At 46.7% G+C, this 25,577-nt stretch overlaps 1 protein-coding gene across 2 annotated transcripts in view; it reads right to left on the minus strand.

Annotated features, from left to right (window-relative positions):
• Nucleotides 1-20,870, minus strand: part of EYA2 (EYA transcriptional coactivator and phosphatase 2) — a 174,889-nt gene extending 154,019 nt beyond the window's left edge. For both annotated transcript variants that reach the window (XM_069541444.1, XM_060032674.1), the window contains exons 1-3: nucleotides 20,762-20,870; nucleotides 8,670-8,712; nucleotides 5,075-5,217 (exon numbers count right to left, since the gene is read on the minus strand). In XM_069541444.1, coding sequence (XP_069397545.1) covers nucleotides 5,075-5,217; nucleotides 8,670-8,712; nucleotides 20,762-20,870 — 295 coding nt within the window. The remainder of the gene's footprint in view (nucleotides 1-5,074; nucleotides 5,218-8,669; nucleotides 8,713-20,761) is intronic.
• Between the last annotated feature and the right edge of the window lie 4,707 nt (nucleotides 20,871-25,577).

Raw genomic sequence — 25,577 nt, forward strand, 5'->3', positions numbered from 1 at the left:
TAACCTCCCTTTATTTTTCATGTTGGATGGTCAGCTCATGGGTACTTGTAGTGCTACTCTTTACACTTTTACATATGTCTTAAATGTTGCATAATAAATTGAGAAAAAAATACTCCACACTCCTGACCTCCTTGCCTCTAGTTTGCTCAACTGTGTTATTATTTCCCTGCAGCTATTTAAACAAAGGTAATAATGCTATTTGCCAAGGAGCAAGGAGAAAAGTTTCCTAACAAGATTCAGCAAGGTTTGTCCAGACAGTGAGCAAACACTGCTTGCTCAGGCACAGGCGTATGTGAAGGGAAAGGGTTTTTTTTATCCCAGCTGTCGTTACTTAGTGATGTGGACATTCCAGGTGTGTGTGTGTGTGTGTGTGTAGCAGCCTGGCTTCAGCTGTACTGACTGAACATTTCCCTTGGGCTAGGCCCTGTGAGCTAAACCCTTTATAGAGATCAGGAGTTGACACATGATGGCCCACTGCCTGTTTATGTAAATAAAGTTTTATTAGAACACAGACACACCCATTAGTTTACATATTGTTTGGCTGCTTTCACGCTTCAATGGCAGTGTTGAGTGGCCCAGAAAGCTGAAAATATTTATGATCTGGCCCTTTACAGAGAAAAGGTAGCTGATCCCCAATGTAGATGATCTCATTTGATGCAACAACATTTGTTAGGAAGCCAGACTTAGGAGGAAAACTGCCCAGAGTCTGAGGACCAGCAAGGGGCAGAGGTGAGGTGTGAACCCAGAACGTGTGATCTTACCACTTGCGCTGTATTGTTAGGGCACAGAGCCTCTGAAAGTAACTGGGACTGTGAAATGAATTTGAACCAAATTAATTTCCACCGGATGCCATGTTTTGTCTGGGAACAGGGTTAGTTTTCTCTTTCACGCTGAAAAATAATCCCGCTTCATGTTTCTTGGCTGCCAGCCAGGCAGGGTAACTTACATGTGATTTTATCACAAGTCTTCTGGCACAAGAGGGACAGAAGTTAGAAGAGATGCCCACACCAGTTGGCCAAGGTCTGTCATAGGTAATCCCCCAGGATTTCTGGAATGTGTGCTCAGGCAGTGGAGCTCAGCAGTGAAGGGCTTACACTCCAGATCCAGGCTGCCTGGGTATAATTCCACCTCTGCCACCGACCAACTGGGGGACCTTGGGCGAGTTATTTATCCTCTCTGAGCCTCCATTTATTTATACCTTGAAAGAGGATAACGATGGAACTTTCCTTGGAGGGTTGAGTGGGGGTTTAAAAGGACAAGTAGACACAGAGCCCTGAGAACTGTGGGTGGCAGCACCCCAGTGATGCAGCATCTCAAAGATGCAGTATCTCAGGGAATACCCCGGGGGTCCAGTGGTTAGGACTTCACGCTTTCACTGCTGAGGGTCTGGTTTCAGTCCCTGGTCAGGGAACTAAGATCTCACAAGCTGTGTGGCGCAGCCAAAAAAAAAAGGGTTTTTTTTTTTTTTTTTGAAGATGCAGCATCTCAGTGGTGCAGCAACTCAATGATGCACATCTCAAAGATGAAGCATCTCAGTGACAGCATCTCAGCGATGGTGTCCATGACCAACGCCTGACCAGGTGCTCTGTGACCTGTCACTCCTAACTACACAACTGCTCTTGAATACGTCTACTTCTGTCTGTTCACTGCCCCCCAGGTCTCCACCATTGCTCTACTCCAGACTTTATCAGTCTCCCAACCTACCTTCCTGTTTCTCCTCTTGCTTCCCTCCAATCCAACCTCCCCACAGCAGCCAAAGTGATCTTTAAAAAACCCAGATTGTATCAGATAGCCCTGTGTTTATAAATCTGCCAATGAGCTCCTGCTTCGCTTGGAATAAAATCCTTCCCAGGCGCTAAGGCTCTGCCCACCTCGCCTACCTCATCTGTGTACTGTGTTCCAGCCACTGGGCTTCCTGGATTTGCCAAGTCCATCTTCCCAGGGGTGATCACCTCGGCCTGGACACCCTCCCTCCTGTGCTTACGAATGGTCACCTCTCAGTTCTCAGCTGAATCAGCTCCTCATGTAAAAGGCCTTCCCTGGCGCTAGAACCTACATTAAATCTTGCTTGTTCTTTACCCTTTCACAGCCTTCTTGTCTTCCTTTATATCACGCATCATAATTTGAAATAACACCTACAATTTTTAAAAGTTCATGTAATTTCTTTCTTCCTCTAGGCTAGGGGTTGCAAACTTAAATGTCTTCAGGGGACAGGCAGCTAACTCAAGTGAGTAATGAGGGTGGGGGAGGACTGTGGTGAACACAGGCTAATAGGGTCAGCCCTACTCAGAGCCACCTACTCCTGACACAAAAAATGTGGGCCCAATGCTGCCCGATCATCTGTCGTTTTTTTAAAAGACATTAGGAATATAAACTTCTATGTAAACATTTCCCATTTAAAAATTGGCAATTAATTTTTTAAATGTCAAGTATATTTTATAGGTTAAAAAAAATATCCAAGGGCCACATTATCTGTTGGCCTTCACTTTCTAGCCTCTGTTCTAGACTGTAAGCTGCACAAACACAGGGCCCATTCTGCTTGTTGACCATTGTATACTCAGCACACGACCCAATGCTGAATGAATGAATGAACAAAAGAACAGGGCAGAGGAAGGGAGGGAGAAGAGGGAGGAAAAAAATTCAAGATTCAGTCTCTGCACTGAAGCCACACCATCTAGTTGGCAAGACAAGATGATCTGATTAATTTAACCGTTGAAGAAGCTGAGGCGTGGAGAAGCCAGGGGCAGTTGAGTCTGGAAGGAAGGCCTCCTGCCTGCAATCCTGTTCTTTCCACCGGATACCATGGATTTGGGTGGATCGGAAAGCCATCTGTATGGATGTCTGTGCTTTCTGCCTGCCCCCTCCTCCTCTGGGGACCACCCCTTCCTCACACTCAGATCAGTTCTCTGGGGTGAGCCTGACCTGATCATTGGTGCCACGGGTGGACATGGGGCCATCCAGAGCATTCCATCTTTCTGCCCCAGGGTCTGACCACGGGAGTCCAGGTAGAGAGATCTCTGGGACAATGTGGCAAGTCCCGGACAGCGGAGGCTCTCTTTTTGGGGGGCTCCAGCCTGGAACTGCTAGGGCTGCCTTTGGCACCGCAGCGGAGAGCCTGCCTGAGACGGAAGCCCACACAAAGGTAAGCAGACAGACTAATTCCTCCTATTATCATACTTGGATCCAACCCTGCCTGAAGCTAAAGCCCTAAGATTTTTCTGCTCTGTTTGCAATAAACATCCTTATTTTCTTAAGTTAATTAGCATTGGATTTTTGTTGTTTGCTACCAAAAGGGCTTTGGTTGATACATCAATTAAGATGGAAGAAATCACATGAATAAAAGCCACAGGGGCTTCCCTGGTGGCGCAGTGGTTGAGAGTCCGCCTGCCGATGCAGGGGACACAGGTTCATGCTCTGGTCTGGGAAGATCCCACGTGCGGCGGAGCGCCTGGGCCCGTGAGCCATGGCCGCTGAGCCTGCGCATCCGGAGCCTGTGCTCCGCAACGGGAGAGGCCACAACAGTGAAAGGCGCGCGTACCGCAAAAAAACAAAAAAACAAAAAAACCAGTGTGATGGTTAATCTTATGTGTCAACTTGGACCACGGGGTGTCTAGACATTTGGTCACACATTATACTGTGTCTGTGAGGGTGTTTCTGGATGAGATTAATTTGAATCAGTGGACTGAGTAAAGCAGATTGCCCTCCCTGATGTTGGTGGGCCCCATCCAATCAACTGGAAACCTGAATAGAACAACAGACTAAGTAAGAGGGAACTCCTTCTGTCTGAGTGCTGAGCTGGGACACTGGTCTTTTCCTGTCTTCAGACTCCAACTGAAAAATGAGCTCTTCCTGGGCTTGGGCCTGCCGGCTTTCGGACTAGAACTTACAACGTCAGCCCTCCTGTTTCTCAGGCCTTCAGACTCAGGCTGGAATGACATCCTCTTCCATCTCCTGGGTCTTTAGCTGGCCAACTGCAGATCTAGGGACTTCTCAGCCTCCATTACCGGGTGAGCCAATTCCTATGATAAATGTGTATCTCTGTCTCAGCTCCATCCCATTGGTTCTGTCCCTCTGGAGAACCCTGACGAATGCTCACAGGGACAGGTGAGCAGTGGATGGTGAGCCTAGTTCACTGAGCCTCCAGTTCTTGGCAATAGTGTTCTGACTGTCAAGGTTGCATGTCTCTTGTTTTTGCCTTCCCAGCATCCATTTTTCCTTCTTCTGACACCACCACTGGGTTTTCCTTTAAGAGAACCATCCCTTCCTCACATACAATCCATATGCTTCACCCTCCGATTACCTCCCTCACCTCTACCTCCTTGCTTGTGCTAAGGGTCAACATTGGATTCTGGTGGAACTACTGGGAAAGATGAGATGTCCTTCTGCTGAGAGTGCTGAGCTGAAAGCATGTAAACCTGGAGCTGACAGGTACAATCTCTGCTGTCACATGGGAAGAGCCCATGTGGAGGTAAAGACAACTCAGAGGAAAACATCTGAAGATGGAGTGAGACATCTTCCTCGTGATATCATTCAAGCACCTGGATCCAGCCATACCTGCTATCAGTCGTATCCCCAAATTTACCAGTATGTAAATCATTAAATTTCCATTTTCCCTAAGCCAGCTTGGGTTGTGTCTTACTCTTGCAGTCAAAAGAGGTCTTGATATAGTCTCTAGATCTTGAACCGTATTTATTTATTTATTTATTTATTTATTTTTGCGGTATGTGGGCCTCTCACTGTTGTGGCCTCTCCCGTTGCGTAGCACAGGCTCCGGACGCGCAGGCTCAGCGGCCATGGCTCATGGGTCCAGCCGCTCCGTGGCATGTGGGATCCTCCCGGACCGGGGCAGAACCTGTGTCCTCTGCATCGGCAGGTGGACTCTCAACCAGTGCGCCACCAGGGAAGCCCTAGATCTTGAACCATATTTAAAGTGTCTGTCCTTCCCCTCTATCTCCAATCCAAAATTAGGCTGGCTGCATTTATCATTCTGCATTTCACTGAAGCAACAGGGCAAAATAAAGACCATGATGGTGGGGATCCCAGGGGGAAAGCAAGAGCTTGGTCAGGTACTCACTGTAAGAAGGGATTCCATAGGCTTGTGCTGGAGGTGGGTAAGCTGTGTAGGGGGTGGCCTGCTGGATCCCCGCACTGTACTGAGTCTGGCCGTAGGCTGCCATGGCAGTGGGATGCTGGCTGTGCAGGACACGTGGGCAAGGTCTGCATGGAAGGAGAGAAGATGAAATCTCCAAGCCCAAGCCCAACCCAGCATCCCTCCCCCCTTATTCTGGTATCACCACCACCACTATTTTCCTTTGGGGGTATTTATTCTTTTCTTTTCTTCTTCTTCTTCTTTTTTTTTCTTTTGGCCACTTGGCTTGCAAGATCTTAGTTCCCTGACCAGGGATTGAACCCGGTCCCCAGCAGTGAAAGCACCGAGTCCTAATCACTGGACCGCCAGGGAATTCCCTGGGTATTCACTCTTTCCAGGGGAGAGACAGCTTACATGTTCATCAAATCCTATTTCATTTTCCTTTCCTGGGCACCAGGAAGATTACATTTCCTGTCTCCCTTGCAGTCAGATTCAACCACATGACTGGGTTCTGCCTGACAGAATGCATAAACCATTCATAGGTCTGGCCAATAACACCATCCCCTCTCCTCTTTCGGCAGCAACTGTGGAGGGTACCAGTTGAGAGAGCGGAGCCAACACAGTTACATCCTGGATCCCTGAGTCAGCTTGTGGAGGAGAGGTGTGCCGGAGAGTTTCATGGGATTCACATTGGACTTTATATAAGAAACAAACCTTTGTTGTGCTAAGCCACTGAGACCAAGGTTTATTGATTACTGCAGTACAGCCTATTCCACCGTGACTATCTACCCTAATTTAGACACCTTCCCAATTGACTGTAGCTTTGACAGCATTGTCGTTCAAGATGCCCTGCTCTTGGCCATGGGGTGGGCACATGGTGCAAGATCATCCAATCAGACTCTGTTCTGGGAATTTAAATCTTGGGCTGAATAATTCATTCCAACAACCACATTCGGAAGAGACTGATTTTTAGTTCCTTCCCATTGCCTGGATCCTAGAAGCTGTCCTACTCTTGGTCTTTCTCAAGGCCTGATTATTCCACTTTTGCTTCCATTGTGAGCTACTCCAGATCTTCCCAAAAAAGTCCTTTTGTGTTTACATCAGCTGGGGTCTATTTCTGTTACTTGCAACCAAAGAAAGAAAATGGATTCCTTACTCCAAGATGAATAATGGGTTCCATGAAGGGCTAGGATTTAACGGGCCACTGACCTAAGACATCTGGAATATAATGACTGCTAGTGATCACTGCGCTCTGACCACGGGCTACGAACTGTGTCACATGGGCCTAATATGTGCACTGAATCGCATCGGATACTGATACCAACTCTCTGGGGTGGAGGCTCTTCTAACTCCCATTTTAGAGAAGAGAAAACTGAAGTTCAGAAACCACAAGTCACAGCTAGAAAGTGGGAAATCTGGAACTTAAACTCGTAAGTCTGACTCCAGAGCCCACACTTGTAATCACGAAGCTTTGCTGCTTCTCAGTGACGGGCCTGGGCTTGACCCAGCCCTGTACTTATTGCTCCTGTAGGGAGCAATAAATAAAGTCAAGGTAGGTTGTTATAACAGGAAGGGGACAAGATGGTGAATCTACGGATATAATTTCTTTGGCCAGTGCAATTTTTTCTTAATTTGAAGTTGCCAATATTTTAAAACCAGAAGATTCACACACACACACACACACACTCTGTCTCTCTCTCTCTCTCTCTCTCCCCTTATTTCCCCCTTCTCTTGCAAAGCACAGATGCTTTGGAAAGCCTGGGTCTGCTCTGTGTGCTGCCGTCAATTCTTGGGCCTACGATACGCCAGGCCCTGTCCCAATTATTGCATGTAGACTGGCTCATTTAAACCTGATAGCAACTGTGACAGCTCCTGGAGGCAGTTACTGCTCCCATCCCCATTTTACAGATAAGAAAACTGAGGCAGAGAGAGATGAAGGAACCAAAAGCACACAGCTGATACACAATTTGAACCCTGGCTCCAGAGGCCACGCCCTTAACCACTCCACCTCTGTGCAACTTGACAAACTGTAGCTAACTATCCTGGCCACGAGTTTATCAGTAGATGGTAACGAGATTCCCAAACCTGTATCTGATTCCATTTTGATTACATCACCTTAGTAAAAACCTGTTGGTTTCCAGAGCTCCTCCTACATACGAAGCCTGATGGCAGGCGTGAGACAGATGCAAAAGCTCACAGCATTATAAAAAGATGTTCTCAGGCCCTCTTTCTTTTTGACAACCACTGTGCCGAAGGGTTGGGGAACTTGTTCCAAGATGCATAAGAAACTTGTTTGAGCTGGAGACGCCAGAATCAGTACTGGAAGGCGTTTCAGCAGTCAAGATTCTTACCCTGTGAGGTGCCTGGAAACGCATCTGGAGCATTGGGACTTAGTGCTGAGCAGAGAACCTTATTTGAAAATGTTCCCAACTTATACCTGTCTTTGCAAGTAGAAGGTGGAAATCGGAGATGATCAGCTCCTGCTTCCCATCAAAACCGATGTGAAATTCTCGGATTAAGCTGGGGCTCAAGTGAAAAGCCAGAGAGAGGACAGTGGAGCTCTCTAACCCCAAGGCCATAAAACAAGTTAGGTAGATTTAACAGACCTCAGTTGCTACCGACAACCCCCAAAACATCTTCTGGAGGGAAAGGAAGGCTGAGAAAGTGTGTTCCTTATAAACAGCTCCTACGGTCTCATCCAGGGAGGAGCATGTCCAGCTATGGAGGAGCTGAGTATCCAGACTGAGGGCCATGCTGACCGTCCTGCCAAACCCGGGGCTTCTCACACTAGGGGGTGCGGATGGGCAGCCCCTGAGGACCCTGGGTAAGCCCTGTCCATCACTGGGCTCCCACTAACCCCTGCGCACGGCTCTGGTGGAGCATTTGTACCGTCCGCTCTATTGAGATCTCTGATCTACTGGTCTCTGTCCCCACTAGACTGGAAGCTCTCCGAGGGTAGGGACTGTGTCTCACTGATCTCGCGAGTCTCCAGTGCTCCTATGAGATTTGGTACCGAGGAGTGTTGGGTGAATTTTGGAGCAGGAAGAGGGAGGAAGGAGTGGGGAGGAGGGGGGAAGAAGGATAGAGGGGGGCAGGGAGAGAAAGATGGGGCAGGAGGAAGGAAGAGGAGGCGGAGCACGAGAGAGAGAGAGGGCAAAGAGAGAGGGAGGGAGACAGAAAAGGAGAGAGAGGGAAGGAGGGAGAAAAGACAAGAGAGGGAGAGACAGGGAAGCAGGAAGGGAGAGAGGAATTGAGAAAGTCTGTGATAGGAAAGGACAGGAAGGAAAGGAGGAAAAGACTGAAAAAAAGAAGAAGGAAGAAAACAACAGCCAACACTCTCAGGAAAGTCTGTTCCAGACCCCTTTCTAAGCACCCTTTACGTGGGGCAGACATCATGATTGTCCCCCTTTTCCAGATGGCGAGACTCAGTCCTGGGGAGGTGGGGTCGTTTGCTCAAGGTCACTCAGCCAGTAAGAGTAGTGCTGGGATTCTTTTCTAGGGAGTCTGCTTCCAGAGCCTCTGCCCTCCAAGAAAGAGAGAGGGAGAGAGCGTGAGAGGGAGATAAAGCAAGGGTACTCACCTTGCAAAGAGCTGGGACACACTCAGAGCCGATGTAGTGATGCCTGGAGGGGAAAAACAAAAACATTTGAGGGGCTTGAGCTGTCAGAGCAATGTTCCCCAGAAGCTATGACTTCAGACGCCAGGTTGAGGGGGAAGAAACTCAGAGAGTTGCTGCCAGGGACTTTCTCAACCACACAAGCTTATCTGAGGCACACCACTGTAGCACTCTCCTTCTTGAAAACCTTTTCTGGGTGTGCTTTGTCTCCAGATACTAACTGAAGGACTACGTATAAAGAACCTGGAGCATCTTGAAACATCAGAGTAGAATCCATCCCCCCACCCATTGTACAGATGGAGAAAGGAGGGCAAAGAGACAGGAAGAACGTGCTGGAGCCAGGTAACACGACCAGTTGTCAGCTGGCGCCATTTCTACTCCTGGATGAAGACCCACTCCCTTCCTTGCCTTAAAGGCAACCCCAGAAACCTAGAAAGGCCCACATTGGTTGGCTCTGATTATCCAACACCTATTTTCCTTCTTCTTCTGATGTCACCTTGATATTCCTCCTCTCCTTCCCCAGTTTCAGTTCATTGGGTTCAGGTGGGGCTGGCCCCAGCCACCTTGGATTATCTCCCAGGCTCCAGCTAGAGTGTGGGGCAGGGAGATGGAAGGGGCCTGAGGTCCTGATACAAGTGCTCTACGCTGTATCTCTGGGCACTCAGCCTCCAACCATGGTTGGGAAGCAATAATCAGGAGATGATGAAAACGTGATAGAATTTGGCTGGGAGAGACATTTCCAAGAGGATAATTTTACCAACGAACAGTTCACTGGGGAGGATTCTGTGCTGTGTCATTTTAAATAATGCAGTGCAGTGCCCTCAGTGTGGAGCCCTGGCAGGTTCTAGATGATGTGTCTACTGATGGTACCCATCTGCCGACTCACACTCTCTGGTTTGTAGGGCAGTGGCTGAGGTGTCCCTGTGCCTCCTGAGAAAGGCCCCAAGCCCTCCAGAGCTCTGAGCCTCTCTGTAAACCAACCTGCAATTCCAACTCTAGCGCTCAGTAAGTAATGAGACTTCGGGCAGGGGCCTCAGGGTACCCTCCTGCGAAATGGGGAAAAAACATTTATCTCACAAGGATGCGTGAGGATTAAATGAGATGATGATGATGATGATGACTGTATCCATCATTTACCCAGTGCTTGTTACATGCCAAGCCGCCTTCTAAATCCATTACCTGGATTATTCTAATCCTCATAACCACCCCTTGAGGAGGGTTCTCTTCACGTCCCCATGTTACAGATGAAGAGCAGCAGGTGCAGAGTTTACATAACTCACTCAAGGCCACACAGGTCCTAAAGGGTGGAGCTGTGATCAGAACTCAGGTGCTGGCTCCCGACTCTGGCTTCCCAACCAGGACACAGCAGCCCACAATGACAATCACCATCATAACAGCAACCAGCACCCACTTAGATGTTCACCACGTGCCAGGCCCGTGTTAACTGCCTACATGCGTGAACTCATTTAATCCTCGTGGCAATGCTACAAGGCCGACAGTGTCATTATCCCCATTGCACTGACGAGGAAGCTGAGGGCCCAATGGCTAAGTGCCTTGCTCAAGCCACACAGCCTGTGGACATAGGAACTGGGACTTGAACCCAAGGGCTATCTGAGTCCCAAGTCCATCTCCTTAATCACCTCCCTGGCAGAGTCACATTCTGTTCGAGTCCCAAGCCACTGGGGTGAGAGGGCGAGTCCTGAAGTCCAGCTGGTCCAGTGGAAAAGAATCTGCCTTACAATGCAGGGGACGTGGGTTCAATCCCTGGTCAGGGAACTAAGATCTCACATGCCACGGGGCAGCTAATCCCGCGCCACAACTACTGAGCTCGTGTGCCGCAACTAGGGAGCCCGCGTGTCACAAACTATAGAGCCCATGTGCCCTGGAGCTTGCGCGCCACAACTAGAGAAGAGAAAACCTGCAGGCCACAATTAGAGAGAAGCCCGCGCGCTTCAACGAAAGATCCCGCGTGCTGCAACGAAAGATCCCGCGTGCTGCAACGAAAGGTCCCACGTGCTGCAACGAAAGATCCCGCATGCTGCAACAAAAGATCCTGCGTACCGCAACTAAGACCCTACACAAACATAAATAAAATACAAAGATAAATAATATATAAATCTTTAAAAAAAAGGCTGGACAGCATTAGTGTATATTGCTCATAGTAAGGAGGAGTTGTGGGATACTTTTGTTCCAGTTGTAGACGTGAGAATGTGTTGTGTGTGTGCTGAATGCCTGTGTAAAAATACGTTTCTTACTATGTGTCACATTTTTAAGAAGTCGGGACAGCAGGGATCTAACTCCAAGGAAAGGTGCCGGTGCACAGTAGGTGCTCACTCGCTGCTCATTTCCCTGCTCCGGGTTTCCTGCCCCAGGCAGAGCCTCCCACATCCCCTTCCTCCTCCTCCCACAGGATGGTCTCATTCTGAAAGAGCCCCAGTCTCATTACTGGTAAAAGCCCATGATTTGAGTTATGTTTAGTAATATATAAGTTACTGAATTAAACATTTTGAATATGTTTTCTTTAATAAATATGTAAATATTCATAAAAATCGATATCTATGGAAACAGTCCTAGGGGCTTAGATTAACTCGGCGTTCTAGAAATCTGAAGCAAGCACCTCCCCGAGCCCCCAACCTCTGCACCCTGATTTGCATGTTCACCTCGCTCCCCCTCCTCTGTTCCTCTGAACTGTTATGCAATCAGCCTTCCCTACCAGGGCAGTTCTCCCTCTCCTGCTGTGCAAACCTATGGTCCTCTTCCACCCCAGCAACCCCCAGGAAGACTGTGCAAGGAAGAAACAGGCATTTAGTCAGTGCTGAGAGATTTTCCTTCTGCAGACCGTGTGATTTTTGAAAAGCACAGGCTCTTTTTTTTTTTTTTTTTAACTGGTATCACATTTAACTTTTTTATCCTGGGACACTTGGGAGAATTGAGAACCTGGAAAATGAATGCATTATATATAGAATAATCTCCTTCCCTTTCGTTCCCTCCCTTTCTTCTTCCTTTTTTCGCTGGCAAGGATGGCACAGACCTCATGGAGACTCCTGACGGTCCGGGCCAATGTAGGGCCCCCAAGCTCCTTCCCTTCCTCAGGGACCTGGGGTGGGACTGTGTAAAGGACAACCATGCTCAGTGCTTTGCGTGCAAAGGTGGAGCAGGGACCCCCCAAGAGCAGAGAGCCTCTCTCTTCCCCTGAAGCTCTTGCTGTGCTTCAGGGCTGTTAGTCCGCAGAGGTCCTGTGGACCAGGAGGCCCAGATGCAGCTGGAGCCATCCGTCATCTGCGTACTAGGCAATGGGCCTGACAGTGATTGTGTGGGCAACGCACGCTCCAGCGTGAAAGGGGGAGGAGTGGGCATCATTGTTTAAGTCGCAGGAACAACCTCGCCCTCAACGTGGCCCAGGACGTCTTTCGGTGATCCCCTAGATGCCCTCATCACCACTTTCTGGATGCTGTTGTGTTTGACAGCTTCCTCCAAATGGTAAGTCAGAGCCAGACAGACACACTGAAGTGGAGACGTGGGAGGCCATGCCACAGAGCGTCCCATGCAGCTCAGGAATGATCTGGTTCATAGACACGGCAATGCCATTGGATGCGGGCACGATGCTCTGGACAGCAGCACAGTCACAGTACCTCAGCTTGCCAGAGGGGCAGAGAGGGCGTGGACTGTGGTCAAGAGTCCCTCCATGATGCCAGTGTCACAGACCCAGAGGGCATGCTGGCAATCTAGGGGGAGTGGTCATACTCCTCCTGGTCACTCCATCACAAACATGGAACCCTCAGCATAAGGGCAGATGACGCTTTGACTTCAGTCCTCAAGTGAGCCCCAAGCATATTCGGGGTGGTGAAGACACCATATGCAGTAGAAGCAGCAGCCCTTTGATACTGGTAAGATCTGGGGCCTGGTAGATGGAGATGCCCTTCCCACCGACCACAGGCTCCTGTTCTCAAACTTGGCAGTGCCATTGAACTTCCTTGATCAACAAGATTGGGGTCAGTGGCGGAATCACTGATGGCAACTTGTATCCATGTTGCCAGTGGTGAAAGCAGTCCTGGTGACCTGACTCAATGTAGTCAAATCTATTTATTTCAAGCTTTACCATGTGTCTCTGAGGGATGTGGCTAGCACATAAAATGGGGCAGCCGGGAGGGGCAGAGAGCCTCCTCCATTTACTCGTGAATTTAAAACTCTAAGCCCCTCCTCCTGCCCAGGTTCCAATGGGCGAAGGGAGAAGGATTAGCTAAGCAGATGGCCAGAGCCTCAGGATGCGCTCGTTCATTCGTTCATTCGTTCATTCATTCACCGCCTGCCATGTGCCAGCAAAAGCAGTCAGAGTTCCTGCCCTCATGGACCCTCCAGCTCTGTGGGGGGACAGGTGGTAAACAAACACTTAACTAGATAAGGCAAGTACTTAATTACAATGATAACAGGGTGCAGACGAAGGAAGTGGATGATACAGAGCGGAGCACCTGGAACATTCATACGCACAGGATTCGCCTGGGGATCTTAGGAAAATGCAGACTCCAGTCTTTAGGTCAAGGAAGCTCCCAGGTGATGCTGACATGGCAGGCCCGGAAACCAGACTTTGAGTAGCGAGGGTTTAGACCACAGGCTAATGAAGAACTGCAAATTACGAAAAAGTCCCAATTCTGGGTTCATAAAAATCAATCTCCATTCCAGAAGTCACAAACTCAAACGCCTACTGGGGCCAAGAAGGGAACAGAAATGATCTGCTGTAATATGAGGAAACCGGAGCTGGGGTCTGTGTGCGTGAGCGCACGTGTATTGTGTGATTGTGTGTGTGCGTGACTGTGCGATGTGACTTACCCAAAGACACACACAGCTGGTTCATTCATTCATGCATTCAACAAATGCTCACCATGCACCTACTGTGGACCAGATCTACGATCCAAATCTCATAATTTGTTATCTTAATGTTGCTTCCAAAAAGAAAAGCACGTGGGCTGAAGGGGTCAGACCCAAATTCAGATCCTGACTCTGCTGCACTATAACTGTGTGGCTCTGAGCCCATCACTTCCTTTCTCTAAACCTCAGTTTCCACATCCACAAAATGGGGTACTATCTCATCCCTGCAGGGCTGTCGCAACGATCACAGGAGGCAGGTACCTGCCAAATGGTAACTGCTCAACACACAGGAGCTATTATTAGTCTTCTATTCTCCTGGGGCCCTTGCTTCAGCCACTTCAATTGTGAGCCCAATTTGAATGCTCACACTTTTTTTTTTTTTAACCTCTCACTGGGAGGATTAAGAAGCTAATGATTCTAAAAGCAGCAACCACTATTATATTGCCTAATTGGATCCCAGGGGCCACTTCTAACTGATCCCCCATGAGATGAGACAATTTCTGATGCAAGATGTCTTGAGGAAGGTCTTGGCCACAAAAGCTGCATGTCTGTAAATTTCATCAGCTCATCTCCTTAGTGTGGGTGCTTTAAACAGCACTCAGACCAGCGTCAGCGACAGCAGGAGGGAGCACTGGTTTAGGAGTTCAGCATGTGCGCCCCACAGGCAGAGGTCGTTCTGGGCGCTAAGGCCCCCAGGAAGCAGGCTGAGAAAGGCTTAGAAGTGGGAAAGGTGAAACTGATCTGTGGCTCCCCAGGCCAGACCTGGGCAAAGCTCTGGGCAGTTCAACCTGGCTTGGGTGAAATGAAAGAAAATCTGCCAGCCCCTGGCTAGAACCGGTGAGACTGAAACTGGAAATTACACCATATCATGCCCAGGGCAGAGGAGGGGCAGGCAGTCTGAGTGAGGACTACAGCCCCGCTTGTTCTGCCGGGAGGTGATTTCACCTCTCCGAGGAAACACTTAATGAGATTACAGCCTCAGCTTTTGCAAAATATGTCTGCATTTCAAACGAAAATAATTTTTTCTCTATTCAGCTGTGCTTTCTTAGTTCCATAACTTTTTCCCTCCTCCTTCCAGAAGATGGGATACAATTCAAATCCAAATTTCCCTTAAATAGTAATGAATGATAGCTTATATTTCTCAAGTGGTTCCTACAAGCCAGGCACTCTGCTAAGGACTACTTGGGCCTTAGCTCTTCTATTCCCCATAACAACTCAATGAGGAAGTTGTTCTCTCTACTTTATAGATATGGAAAATGAGGCAAGGGGAAGTTAAAGAAACTTTACTAAGGATTCAAAGGCAATATCAATCTGAAGTTATCTGTGGTTCCTAAAGGTTACTCTATTCATCCACCACCCACCCATCACCCATCCATCTACCTACCCAACCATCCACCCAACGTCCATCCACTCACCCACCCACCCTCTCACCCACCCACCCACTCACCCACCTACCCACCCATAAATAATTTTTAAGGACCTACCATGAGCCAGACACTGAGCTGTCTGCTAATTAAGAACAGAAATTTAAATACATATGTAGGAATAAAAAACTGTCTTTGTCCTGGAGGAATTCACCACCTAGAGCAATGGTTCTCAACCTTGGGTGCACAGTACTGGGTGCCTTTGGAGAGCTTTAAAAAATTTTCATTGCCTGGGTCACACTTTGGACCAATTAAATCAGACTCTTTGGGGGTAAGATCTGGACATGAGCATTGAATTTTTTAAAAAACTTCCCAGGAGAGTCCAATGTGCAGACAGGTTTAAAACCAGCCCTGGAGGCTGGTTCTCAAAGTTTGGTCCCTGGACTGGCAACATCAGCGCTGTCTGGGAATTGTTAGAAATGCAAATTCTTGGGCCCCACCACAGACCACTACAGAATCAGAAATGCTGGGGATGGGGCCCTGCAAGCGGTGTGCCAAAAGAACTTCCAAGGTGGTTTTGATGCACAAGAGAATTTGAGACATAAATATACATACTTAAATTATAGAAATATACGTTTACACATATGTAATGCATAGAGAACGTCTTCCATAACAGGAACACAAAACAGTGGTTACTGCTGGGGAGGGGAGGTGACGACGAAGATTGGGTGGCTGTGGCAAAGGGGGATTTGGCCTAATGTTCAAGTTTTTATAAGGATCGTGTATTTATGTATTACCTGGTGACCAGAAATTGGATTGTTTTAAAAAAAAAAAAAAAAAAAGAGGAAAGGGAGGGTGCTGCAGGCAGGGGACACAGCATGTATTAAGGCTGTGAGATGTCATACCACAGGGGGCTCACAGCGGGTAGCACTCATTCCATCACCCTGTCCTACAGTCCTGCAGAGTGCTCTGTCTTCTGTCTTCATTCCTTCCACAAGTATTTCTTTTTTTTTTAATATGGCAAGTATCATTTTTAAAAATTGAAGTATAGTTGATTTACAATGTTTCAGGTGTACAGCAAAGTGATTCATATATATATATTCTTTCTCAGACTCTTTTCCATTATAGATTGTTATAAGATATTGAGTATAGTTCTCTGTGCTATACAGTAGGTCCTTGTTATTTATGTATTTTATATACAGTAGTGTGTATCAGTTAATTCCAAGCTCCTAATTTATCCCCACCCCCTCCCCCTTTGGTAACCATAATTTTGTTTTCTATCGACAACTATTTCTTAAGTACCTACTAGGCGTCATGCCTTGTTCTCAGTGGTCAAGATACGTAGGCATAAAGTGGGCAAGATCTGCCTTCAGAGAACTTACATTCTGGTGGGGAGGCAGACAAACAGCAAGTGAATAGACACGTAACTTCCGGCAGAGAGTGGGAATATGAAGAAAACATTAAACAAACCAAATACTGTGGCTGAATGTTCTGTTGGCTCTCCCCTCAAACCTGATCCAGAATCTGGCCCGTTCTCACCACTCCATCACTACCACCCCATCTAGGGCACCTTGGCCTCTCACTTGGGTTATTGTAGCGCCTTCGTTGCTACCCGGGCTCCCATTCTGCCCCCACCCGCAGTCCGTTCTCACGTGCGGCCTGAGGGAGCCTGTCAGTCTGTAGACCAGACTGCCCCTCATCCGGCCCCAACCACACCCTCCGCCACGGCTCCCACCTCACTCAGGGCAGAAGCCAGGTCCCTCCAATGGCTCACGAAGTCCAGCATGGTCTGACCCTGGCTATCTCTCTGACCTCAGCTCCCCGTCACTGGCCCCTTGCTCACTGGGCTCCAGCCACACCAGCCTTCCTATTGCTTCTCAGTGCTCTGGAACCGCTGCTGCCTCAGGACCTTTGCATTTGCTAGCTTCTCTGCTCCTAAGGCTCTTCTTCCCTGTGACCAAGAAGTGCCCGCCCACACCTCCTTCAGGTCTTTATTCAAGTGTTACCTTCCCAGTGACATCATTTCTAGCCACCCTAACAAAGACTGCAACCCCATATCACTGCATTTCGCACCCCACCCTGCTTTCCCCCCTTAGTACCTATCACCATCCAGCATGCTATATATTTTGATATATATATATTTTATGTGTGTGTATGTGTGTGTGTGTGTGTGTGTGTATAAAACATGCTATATATCTATTGTTGTCATCAGACTCTTGCCCTGCCAGCACCCTAGGCAGGGCTCCAAGAGGCAGGGGTTTTGTGTTGTCTTCCTAGTACTTAAAACAATGACGGGCACGTGTTTGAGTGAACATTTGTTGAATGAATGAATGAATGAATGAATGAAAAAATGATTACTTTTGATAGGAAAGACCTCTCTGATGAGAACGGAAGGATGAGGGGATGGTCCTGCAGAGATGGGGGGAAGCCTGGTCCAGGCAGAGGAACAGCAAGTGCAAAGGCCCTGATGGCAGAATCACGCTTATGAGTTAGAGCAAAAGAAATAAAGCCAGGGGCTGGGTCCAGTGAGCAGAGGTGATGGGATAGAGATGAGTCCGAGAGGCTGGCGGGGACAGGCAAGTAGAGCCCACTTGGGGACTTCCCTGGTGGCGCAGTGGTTAAGAATCCGCCTGCCAATGCAGGGGACATGGGTTCGAGCCCTGGTCCGGGAAGATCCCACATGCTGCGGAGCAACTAAGCCCGTGTGCCGCAACTACTGAGCCTGTGCTCTACTGAGCCCACATGCCACAACTACTGAAGCCCGTGCGCCTAGAGCCCGTGCTCTGCAACAAGAGAAGTCACTGCAATGAGAAGCCCGTGCACCGCAATGAAGCGTAGCCCCCGCTCACCACAACTAGAGAAAGCCCGCGTGCAGCAACGAAGACCCAGTGCAGCCAAAAATAAATTAAAAAAAAAAAAAAGTAGAGGCTACTCGGCCAAAGGGAAGGAATTTAGATCTTACTCTATACTTTTTTAAAACACCAAGTCCTCTCCATATTTTAATTCATTTTATCCTCCCATCAACTCTATGAGGTTGGTGGCATAATTATTCCATTTAACAGAAGAGGCAAATGAGCCCCCAAGAGGTTAGGTCCCTAAACCAGAGACTTACAACTGGTAGGAGGCAGAGCCAGAAATGCAATGGGAGCCACCGGGGGGCTTTTGGGGTCCACGATCCCCCCACCCCAGAACCCCCCAGAGTGTAGGCCTCATGGCTCATGGCTACTGGGGTTCTCCTTGGACCTGGACCCTTGTAGTCACTCAGTAACATTCACTCTGTAACAGAAGGAAGGGCCCAGGAGGAGGGAGACCAGAGGCCAGGCAGGAAGGGCAGCTGAGTCTGGCACTCGAGGCCACAACTAGGGTGGAATGTCTCCTGCAGAGTCCTGGAGCTCACTGCCCATGTCAACAATAAAGAGAAAGAAACGTGTGTGGGGGGGGGGGGGGGGGAGGGAGGGAGGGAAAGAGAGAGAGAGAGAGAGAGAGAGAGAGAGAGAGAGGGAGACCTGACCCTGCCAGCCCCCTGCCTGCTCTGAATTTGGAAGCAACCTCTTTCTGCCCCATTGCTCACCCACAAAGGCTTAGCCTTGGCCTCAGATTGCCCCAGGGCAGTAAAGGGTACAGACAGCTCCAAGTCACAAAAAGGAGACAGACAATGTGTTTGTGGGTGCCACCACTGTGCGGGATGGACATCTGGGGTCTGCAAACTAAGATCTTTGCAGAAAGTGATTATTGACTTTAGACGTGAGGACTCTGGAGCCAGAGTGCCTGGGTCTGATTCCTGGCCCTGCCACAAGTTGTATGACTTTAAGCTGGTTACTCAACTCCCCAAGCCTCAACTTCCACATCCGTGAAATGGGCTCGTAGCCTAATAGGGGTGTAATAATTACATGAGAAACAGTACAGTGTACTGATTAGGAAAACAGACTCTGGAGTCAGACTACTTAGGTTCAAATTCTGGCTGTCGCTTAACTGTCACCTCAGACAAGTTACTTAGCCTCTCTGTGCCTCAGTTTCCTCATCTGTAAAACGAGTGTCCACTTCTTAGAGTTGCAGACACTAAAGAGTTAATACATTTTAATGCCTGACACATAGCAGGTGCCGAGAGTTCGCTCTGATAGTGATGGAGGAGGAGGAGAATTAATTTCAATTTCTATTGCTCTGAATAGTGCCTGGGACAAAGTAGTTGCTCACAAAAAACGAACGACAAGAGGAAGTGACAGACACTCATCTTCTTGACAGCTGCCCCTCAGCTCCTACTAGTGGAAGCCAGGTGGGAACACGGGCCCAGCACTTCTAAAGAATTTGGCATCTCAAGAGAAACTAGAAATCCAGATATTTATGTGAGCTCTCCCAATTTTCACAAGTTCACTTTTATTTAAAGCACAGTATAAACCAAACAAAGACATACCTGAGGGCCAGGCGTGGCAGCCAGTTTGCAATCATGGTTTTGAGTTCCCTGCGGCTATCTGATTCAATGGGATAATACGTTTATTTGCAATGCCCCCAAGGTGTGCCAGGCGCTTTACATAACATCACCCCATTTGATCCTTGCAGTAAGCATCCTATGAAGTGTCATGATTCTGCCCCCATTTGGCAGGTGAGAAAGTTGAGGCTCGGGAAGGTTAAACAATCTGCCCAAGATCATTTGGCTGGGAAGCAGTGGGGCTCGGAGTCAGCCTGGGATCTTCCTCCCTCGGCAGTCTATGCCTTTTCCTGTCTCTACTGGCTCTGAAGTGAAGAGTCTGTAGTTGACTGGTGCCTTCACTCAGAAGGAAAAGGATGACTGTCTTTGAATAGGGCTCAATAAATTATCTCAAACTCTCAAAGAACCCAGGGTGGCTTACACAGACGCTCCAAAGGACCAGTAGGAACGAGGGTGTTCTGGTCACGGGAGCCCAGACCCTCTTGATGGTATTTTTAGCAGGGCTGTTCCAGCTTCATGACCAGCACACAAGACAGTATTACTGCTATCTTGGTGACGGCAGTAATTATTCCCAAGAGCCTGGAGTTGCTTAAAAGCAAACTCCTTCTGATGTTATATTCAACTAGACTCACGTCTCTTTGGTTTTCCATGACAATTACATAGCACTGTGCCCCCATAAGCTCGCATCAAACACAGACAGTGAAGGAGAGACAGCTGGGAGTTTCGGAACACCAACAGCAAATCCCAAAGCTGCTCAAACAAAGGGTTAAGCCCAATGGTTAAACATAATAGCTTAATGCCTTTTGCTAAGTAACTCTGCGCTCTACCAGGAAGGCTGACAGATCACAAACAGTGCAAACAATAGCTGGAATTGTCTAGTGAAAACTAGTCTGACTGCATCATTTGCCAATAGTTTTTTAAACAGCTTAACTCTCCTCTGCTTCCTTGACTGCAACCCAACCTGAAAGCAAAAGGCAGATGAGTTCTTGTCCCAACGTCAAACCCCCATAAACAAGACGCCTGCTTGGATGTGGCGATGGCAGGAGAGAACTCAGAGGTCCAGCCCCAGAGCCTGCAGGGCATGCCTGGGGCCTGGGCCTGGAATACACCCAAAACTGACTAGAGTCTATGGAGGTGTCAGCATTTCTTGGAACTGGAGATCGAGACGGGACTTTCAGAACAGGAACGAGCACACTTTTACCTCTAATGACAAAATTGTTAGCAACGCACGCGAAAGTTTTGGTCCAGAGTCAACAATCTAATTGGGTGGGAGGAGAAATTGTCATAACGACAGTACTTGTGAGAGGATGTGTGCCAAAGGCTATCCGTCCCTTACCATATTCCGTGGGGCGAGCGGGGATCACCACAGGGCCCACCAAAACGCACAGCAGGAGGCCTACCTTCTATGTCACTCAGAGTCCAGACATCAGCGTCGGCACAGTTAACCTTCAGTTTACCCGGACGATCGCTGTTTACAGTAAGGCTGGGAGAGATCACTAGTTCTAGCATTTCCTTGTACCTGAAAGAAAACAAAGGGAAATATAATTTATTCATTAATTATGCATGCTTACTAATGATTCCTATTGCTTTCCCTAGGAGTATAAATATTAAAGCTGATTACCTAAACCCAGCCATCTTATAAATTCCACATCATAAAAATTCACTAAACTTTCCATCAAAGGGAAATGAGGAATTGAAATGAAGTGCTTGCTCCCGTCTGGAGAATACACCCACTTGATTAAAACTTTCCCCTCCTTCCCATTGTATTTTGTCATTAGAAAAATTTTATTTGGGTCTCTTTTAAATGTCATCTGAACGAGCTGGAGCGAGCCAGGGAGACTTTCTAGTAGAGGAAGGGAGAAACAGGTAGAGAGGGAGAGGATTGGGTTCCTAGAAGCCAGAGGCATGAAGAGAAGGTGGAGTTGATTGTAATTAAGAGAGAATGGACATGGTGTTACACGGTGTCACTTGTACAGATGGACAAGGGTTCAAAAGGTGTCATCGATACTTAAAAAGTCCCTCTAGGCAGCAGAGTCCCACAGCCCAGCACTGCGGTCCCTACCAAGAAAGAACACACTAGCTCCTGAAGTACCCATGACCTTGATAAATGCTATTGTGGGCAGGAGCAGGAAAGAAGAGGGACAAATCTCCTGGGTCATTCTCTTTTTTCACTGAAAACTCTTCCAACTCTTGTGCTATGTCAGTACTTATTCCTCCTAAATTCCTACCCACTGTGGTCAGGGAATGAGGTTTCTTTTTTTAAAAAATTTATATTATTGAAATACAGTTGATTTACAATGTTGTGTCAATTTCTGCTGCACAGCAAAGTGATTCAGTTATACATATATATATATATATATATATATATATATACACACACACACACACACACACACACACATTCTTTTTCATATTCTTTTCCATTATGGTTTATCACAGGATACTAAATATACTTTAATATTAATATAATTTAATATTTAATAGACTGTGCTATACAATAGAACCTTGTTGTTTATCCATTCTGTGTACAGTACTTTGCATCTGCGAATCCCAAACTCCCAATCCCTCCCTCCCCCATGGCAACCACAAGTCTGTTTTCTATGTCTGTGAGTCTGTTTCTAAAAGATACATGCACCCCAACATTTACTGCAGCACTGTTTACAATAGCCAAGACATAGAAACAACCTAAATGTTCATCAACAGACGAATGGATAAAGAAGATGTGGTACATATATACAATGGAATATTACTCAGCCATAAAAAAAGAATGAAATAGCGCCATTTGCAGCAACATGGATGGACCTAGAGATTATCATTCTAAGTGAAGTAAGTCAGAAAGAGAAAGACAAATACCATATGTCACACACAGGGAGTGAGGTTTCTGGTTAACACGCACAACATCGGACATGGTGATTTTCAAAGGACTAAACTACAACCAATAACATGTGCCACTGATTCAAGTTGTCCTCAGCAAAAGGTTAAGTCTAATCACTGCAAATCAGTATCTAAGGTCATCCTTGGCAGGATATGTTTATCACCATGCTAACAGAACACAGTGTACCGATTGATGGTGACATGGTTATAAACTCAGATTCTACTGTAAAACGGTTGTGGATTCAAATTCCATTTCAGTACTCAGTACCTTGACCAAGTTACCAAACTGCTCTAACTCAAAAGCTTTCTCATTCGGATGGTGGAGATTATCAGTATCTCCCTAACAAGGTCATGGTGAAGATGACAAGAGATGTGATCTGTAAGGAAAGGACTTAGCAGGCAGCAACCTAAATGTCCACTCACTACCATAGGAATGAAGAATACAGGCAGAATGGTCACACAATGGAATACAACACAACAGTGAAAAAGACTGCTCTGGAGCTCCACTCAGCACCATGGACAGACTGCCAAACAAAGTACCAGGCAATGAGACAGAAGGGTACCCAAGGTATGATACCATTTCTGTGAAATTCAAAATATACAAATCAATATTATATACTCTTTAGGGATACAGACATAAGCAATAAAAAGATAACAGTATGTATAAGAATGATAGACACCCATTTCAAGAGAATGGTTAGCTAGGGATCACTGGGGGATGCAATATGGGGAGAGGTAAGCTGGGGCTTCAGCTGTGCAACAATGTCGTTCAGAGGTTGACACAAACTCTGGCCCATCTAAATCCAGCTTAGCATCTGTTTTTGTGTGACCCATGAACCAAGAACGGCTTTCACATTTTTAAATGGTTGAACAAAATCCTAAGAAGGATAACATTTCACGGCCTGCGAAAATTATGTGGGATTCAAATTTCAGTGTCCATTAGTAAAGTTTTCTCGGAACACAGCCCTGCTTGGTGGTTTACTGTATCATTCGTGGCTACTTTCACGCTGCAACTTCTGAGTAAAGTAGTTGCCATGGAGACCTGCAAAGCTGAAAATATTTCATATCTGGCAGAAAAAGTTTGCTACCCCCTGTTTTTTAGTCTATAAGCAAGGTGGTGGGCGTACCGCGGTCAGAGGGTTACTCTTCATCTCTGTGTGTCTGAAACACTTAATTTTTAACAAAGAAAGAAATCACTTATCCCATTGCATATAGGAAGTACTTTATATATAGTTTTTAATCAGATGAGAAAATTCCACACAAATCAGCTTCCAGTGTTGAAGTCTTTATGTTAGCTGATGAACATTTGGGTCCTAAGTGTTCCCATGTTTACATGGGTTTTCTCTTTCCCCAAATGCCACAAGGCACTCCAGAAAGAGGCCTTGGTATCTCTTTACTTTAATATGTCAAAACATATTGTATGGAGCTTGGCAAACAGCAGACGTTAAACCTGTTCTCTGACTGTAGCTGCCAGAAATTTGCATTTTATCCAAACTCACTCCCTTCATCCTTTTGGGTATATGCAAATAACTGAAGGTTCAAAAATAAACAACGTTGTAAAAGATTACATTGGTCTCTAAACATCCAGACACTATGAGTACGGGTATTAAAGGCAGCAAATTGTTAGCTAAATGACCAAATCTGGTTAAAAATAAAATGAATTGTTTTTCCTCCTCCTCAGGGTTTAAAAATATTTGAAGTATTTGCCAATATTTAAAAACAAGGTGATTTCACATAAAAATCTAGAGTTCCAGCTTCTCTTGAAGAATGGAAGCATATTGACAGGTTCCTGCATGGCAACTATCAGCTGGCTGCCCAATCTGGTCAAGGCATATGAGCTCCAGTTCACCACAGTCCCCACCACTCCCTAGTGTCTTACATTTGACCCTCTTTTTCCATTTCCTTGTATTTCCTCCTGGTCTCTACAGGCCTTTGCATTTGAGCCCCATGGATTATGTGTCATCAGACAAGCCTAATGAGGAAATAAACAGCAATGTGACACTTCTGGCCTTAGTCACATAGCTTATGATTTTACTGAGTACTGTTGTCATCCTCAAGAGCAATTAGCACATCAAAATAGCATGTGTTGATGTTATAGCAGAACAAGAAGGTGTCTGTGAGTTTTAACTCTAGGACTGAGTATTGCTATTAAAGCTTTGGTGTCCTGACCTTGCCTAAGGTCCTTGAGGGCCAGGCCAACGTGGAAATCATCATTATTTCCCCCACGACACCTGATACAGAATCTTGTTCATTCTGTCATCCGATTAACATCTGTCGGAGGATGACAGGAAGGAAGGGATGGAGGAAGACAGGAACTTGGAAGGAGAGAGGGAGAGACGAAATCTATAACTGAGCAATTAGCTTCTTTAAAATTTTTTTGAATTCCTATTTATTTTAATTTTACACCCCGCCCTACACAATGCCTCTAATGTATTAAATATGTAAATATGTCCCCTTGTAAATGATGCTATACTGTTTATGTGATGTGTGTGTGTGTGTGTGTGTCTGTGTGTGTGTGTGTCTGTGTGTTTGGCAGTGCCGTGAGGCATGTGGGATCTTAGTTCCCTGACCAGGGATCGAACCTGTGCCCCCTGTATTGGAAGTGCAGAGTCTTAACCACTGGACAGCCAGGGAAGTCCTGTGACATGTGTTTTAATTTACATGAATAGTGTTATGCATGAGACCTCATTCTGTTCATGGGGACTTTTTCCCCAGTCTGCACCATAATTTTATAATGTGTATAGACTGCCGGATGGTTGTTCAGCTTGTAGCTAGAATTCCATACTGCATACCCACTCTGTTGTGTTTATGCATTGCCCTAGTGATGAACATCTAGGATGCCTTCATCTCTCAGCTACCATAAACAATGCTGCAATGAATATTTTCATTAAAAAAATACACATATATATGTAATGTGTACCTATATATGTGTGCTTACACACACATACACATTCTTAAAACGTATAAATATTTGAGGAGGATTTCTGTGTCATTGGGTATATGTGAACTGAACTCGACCAAGTATTAGCAGACTGTTCTTTACAATTCCTGTGCTAACCCAGATTCCCACCAGAAGTGCATAAGCGTTCTAGTTTCATAAATTCGTGCTAACACTTGGCATTGTCCAGCCTTCTAATTTTTGCCAAACTGTTGGATGGAAAGTAATTATCTCATAGTTGTTTTAATTTTCCTTTCTATGATCACTAGAGAGTTTGAGCATATATTCACATAATTGTGGGCCACAAGAGTTTCTAGGAACTGTCTATTCATATCTTTTATCCTTGCCCATTTTTCTACTGCCTTTTCTTTTCCCCCTTTTTTGTTGATTTGCTCTATAGACTG

This window comes from Delphinus delphis, chromosome 15, assembly GCF_949987515.2.
Source record: "Delphinus delphis chromosome 15, mDelDel1.2, whole genome shotgun sequence".
NCBI classification, from domain to species: domain Eukaryota; kingdom Metazoa; phylum Chordata; class Mammalia; order Artiodactyla; family Delphinidae; genus Delphinus; species Delphinus delphis.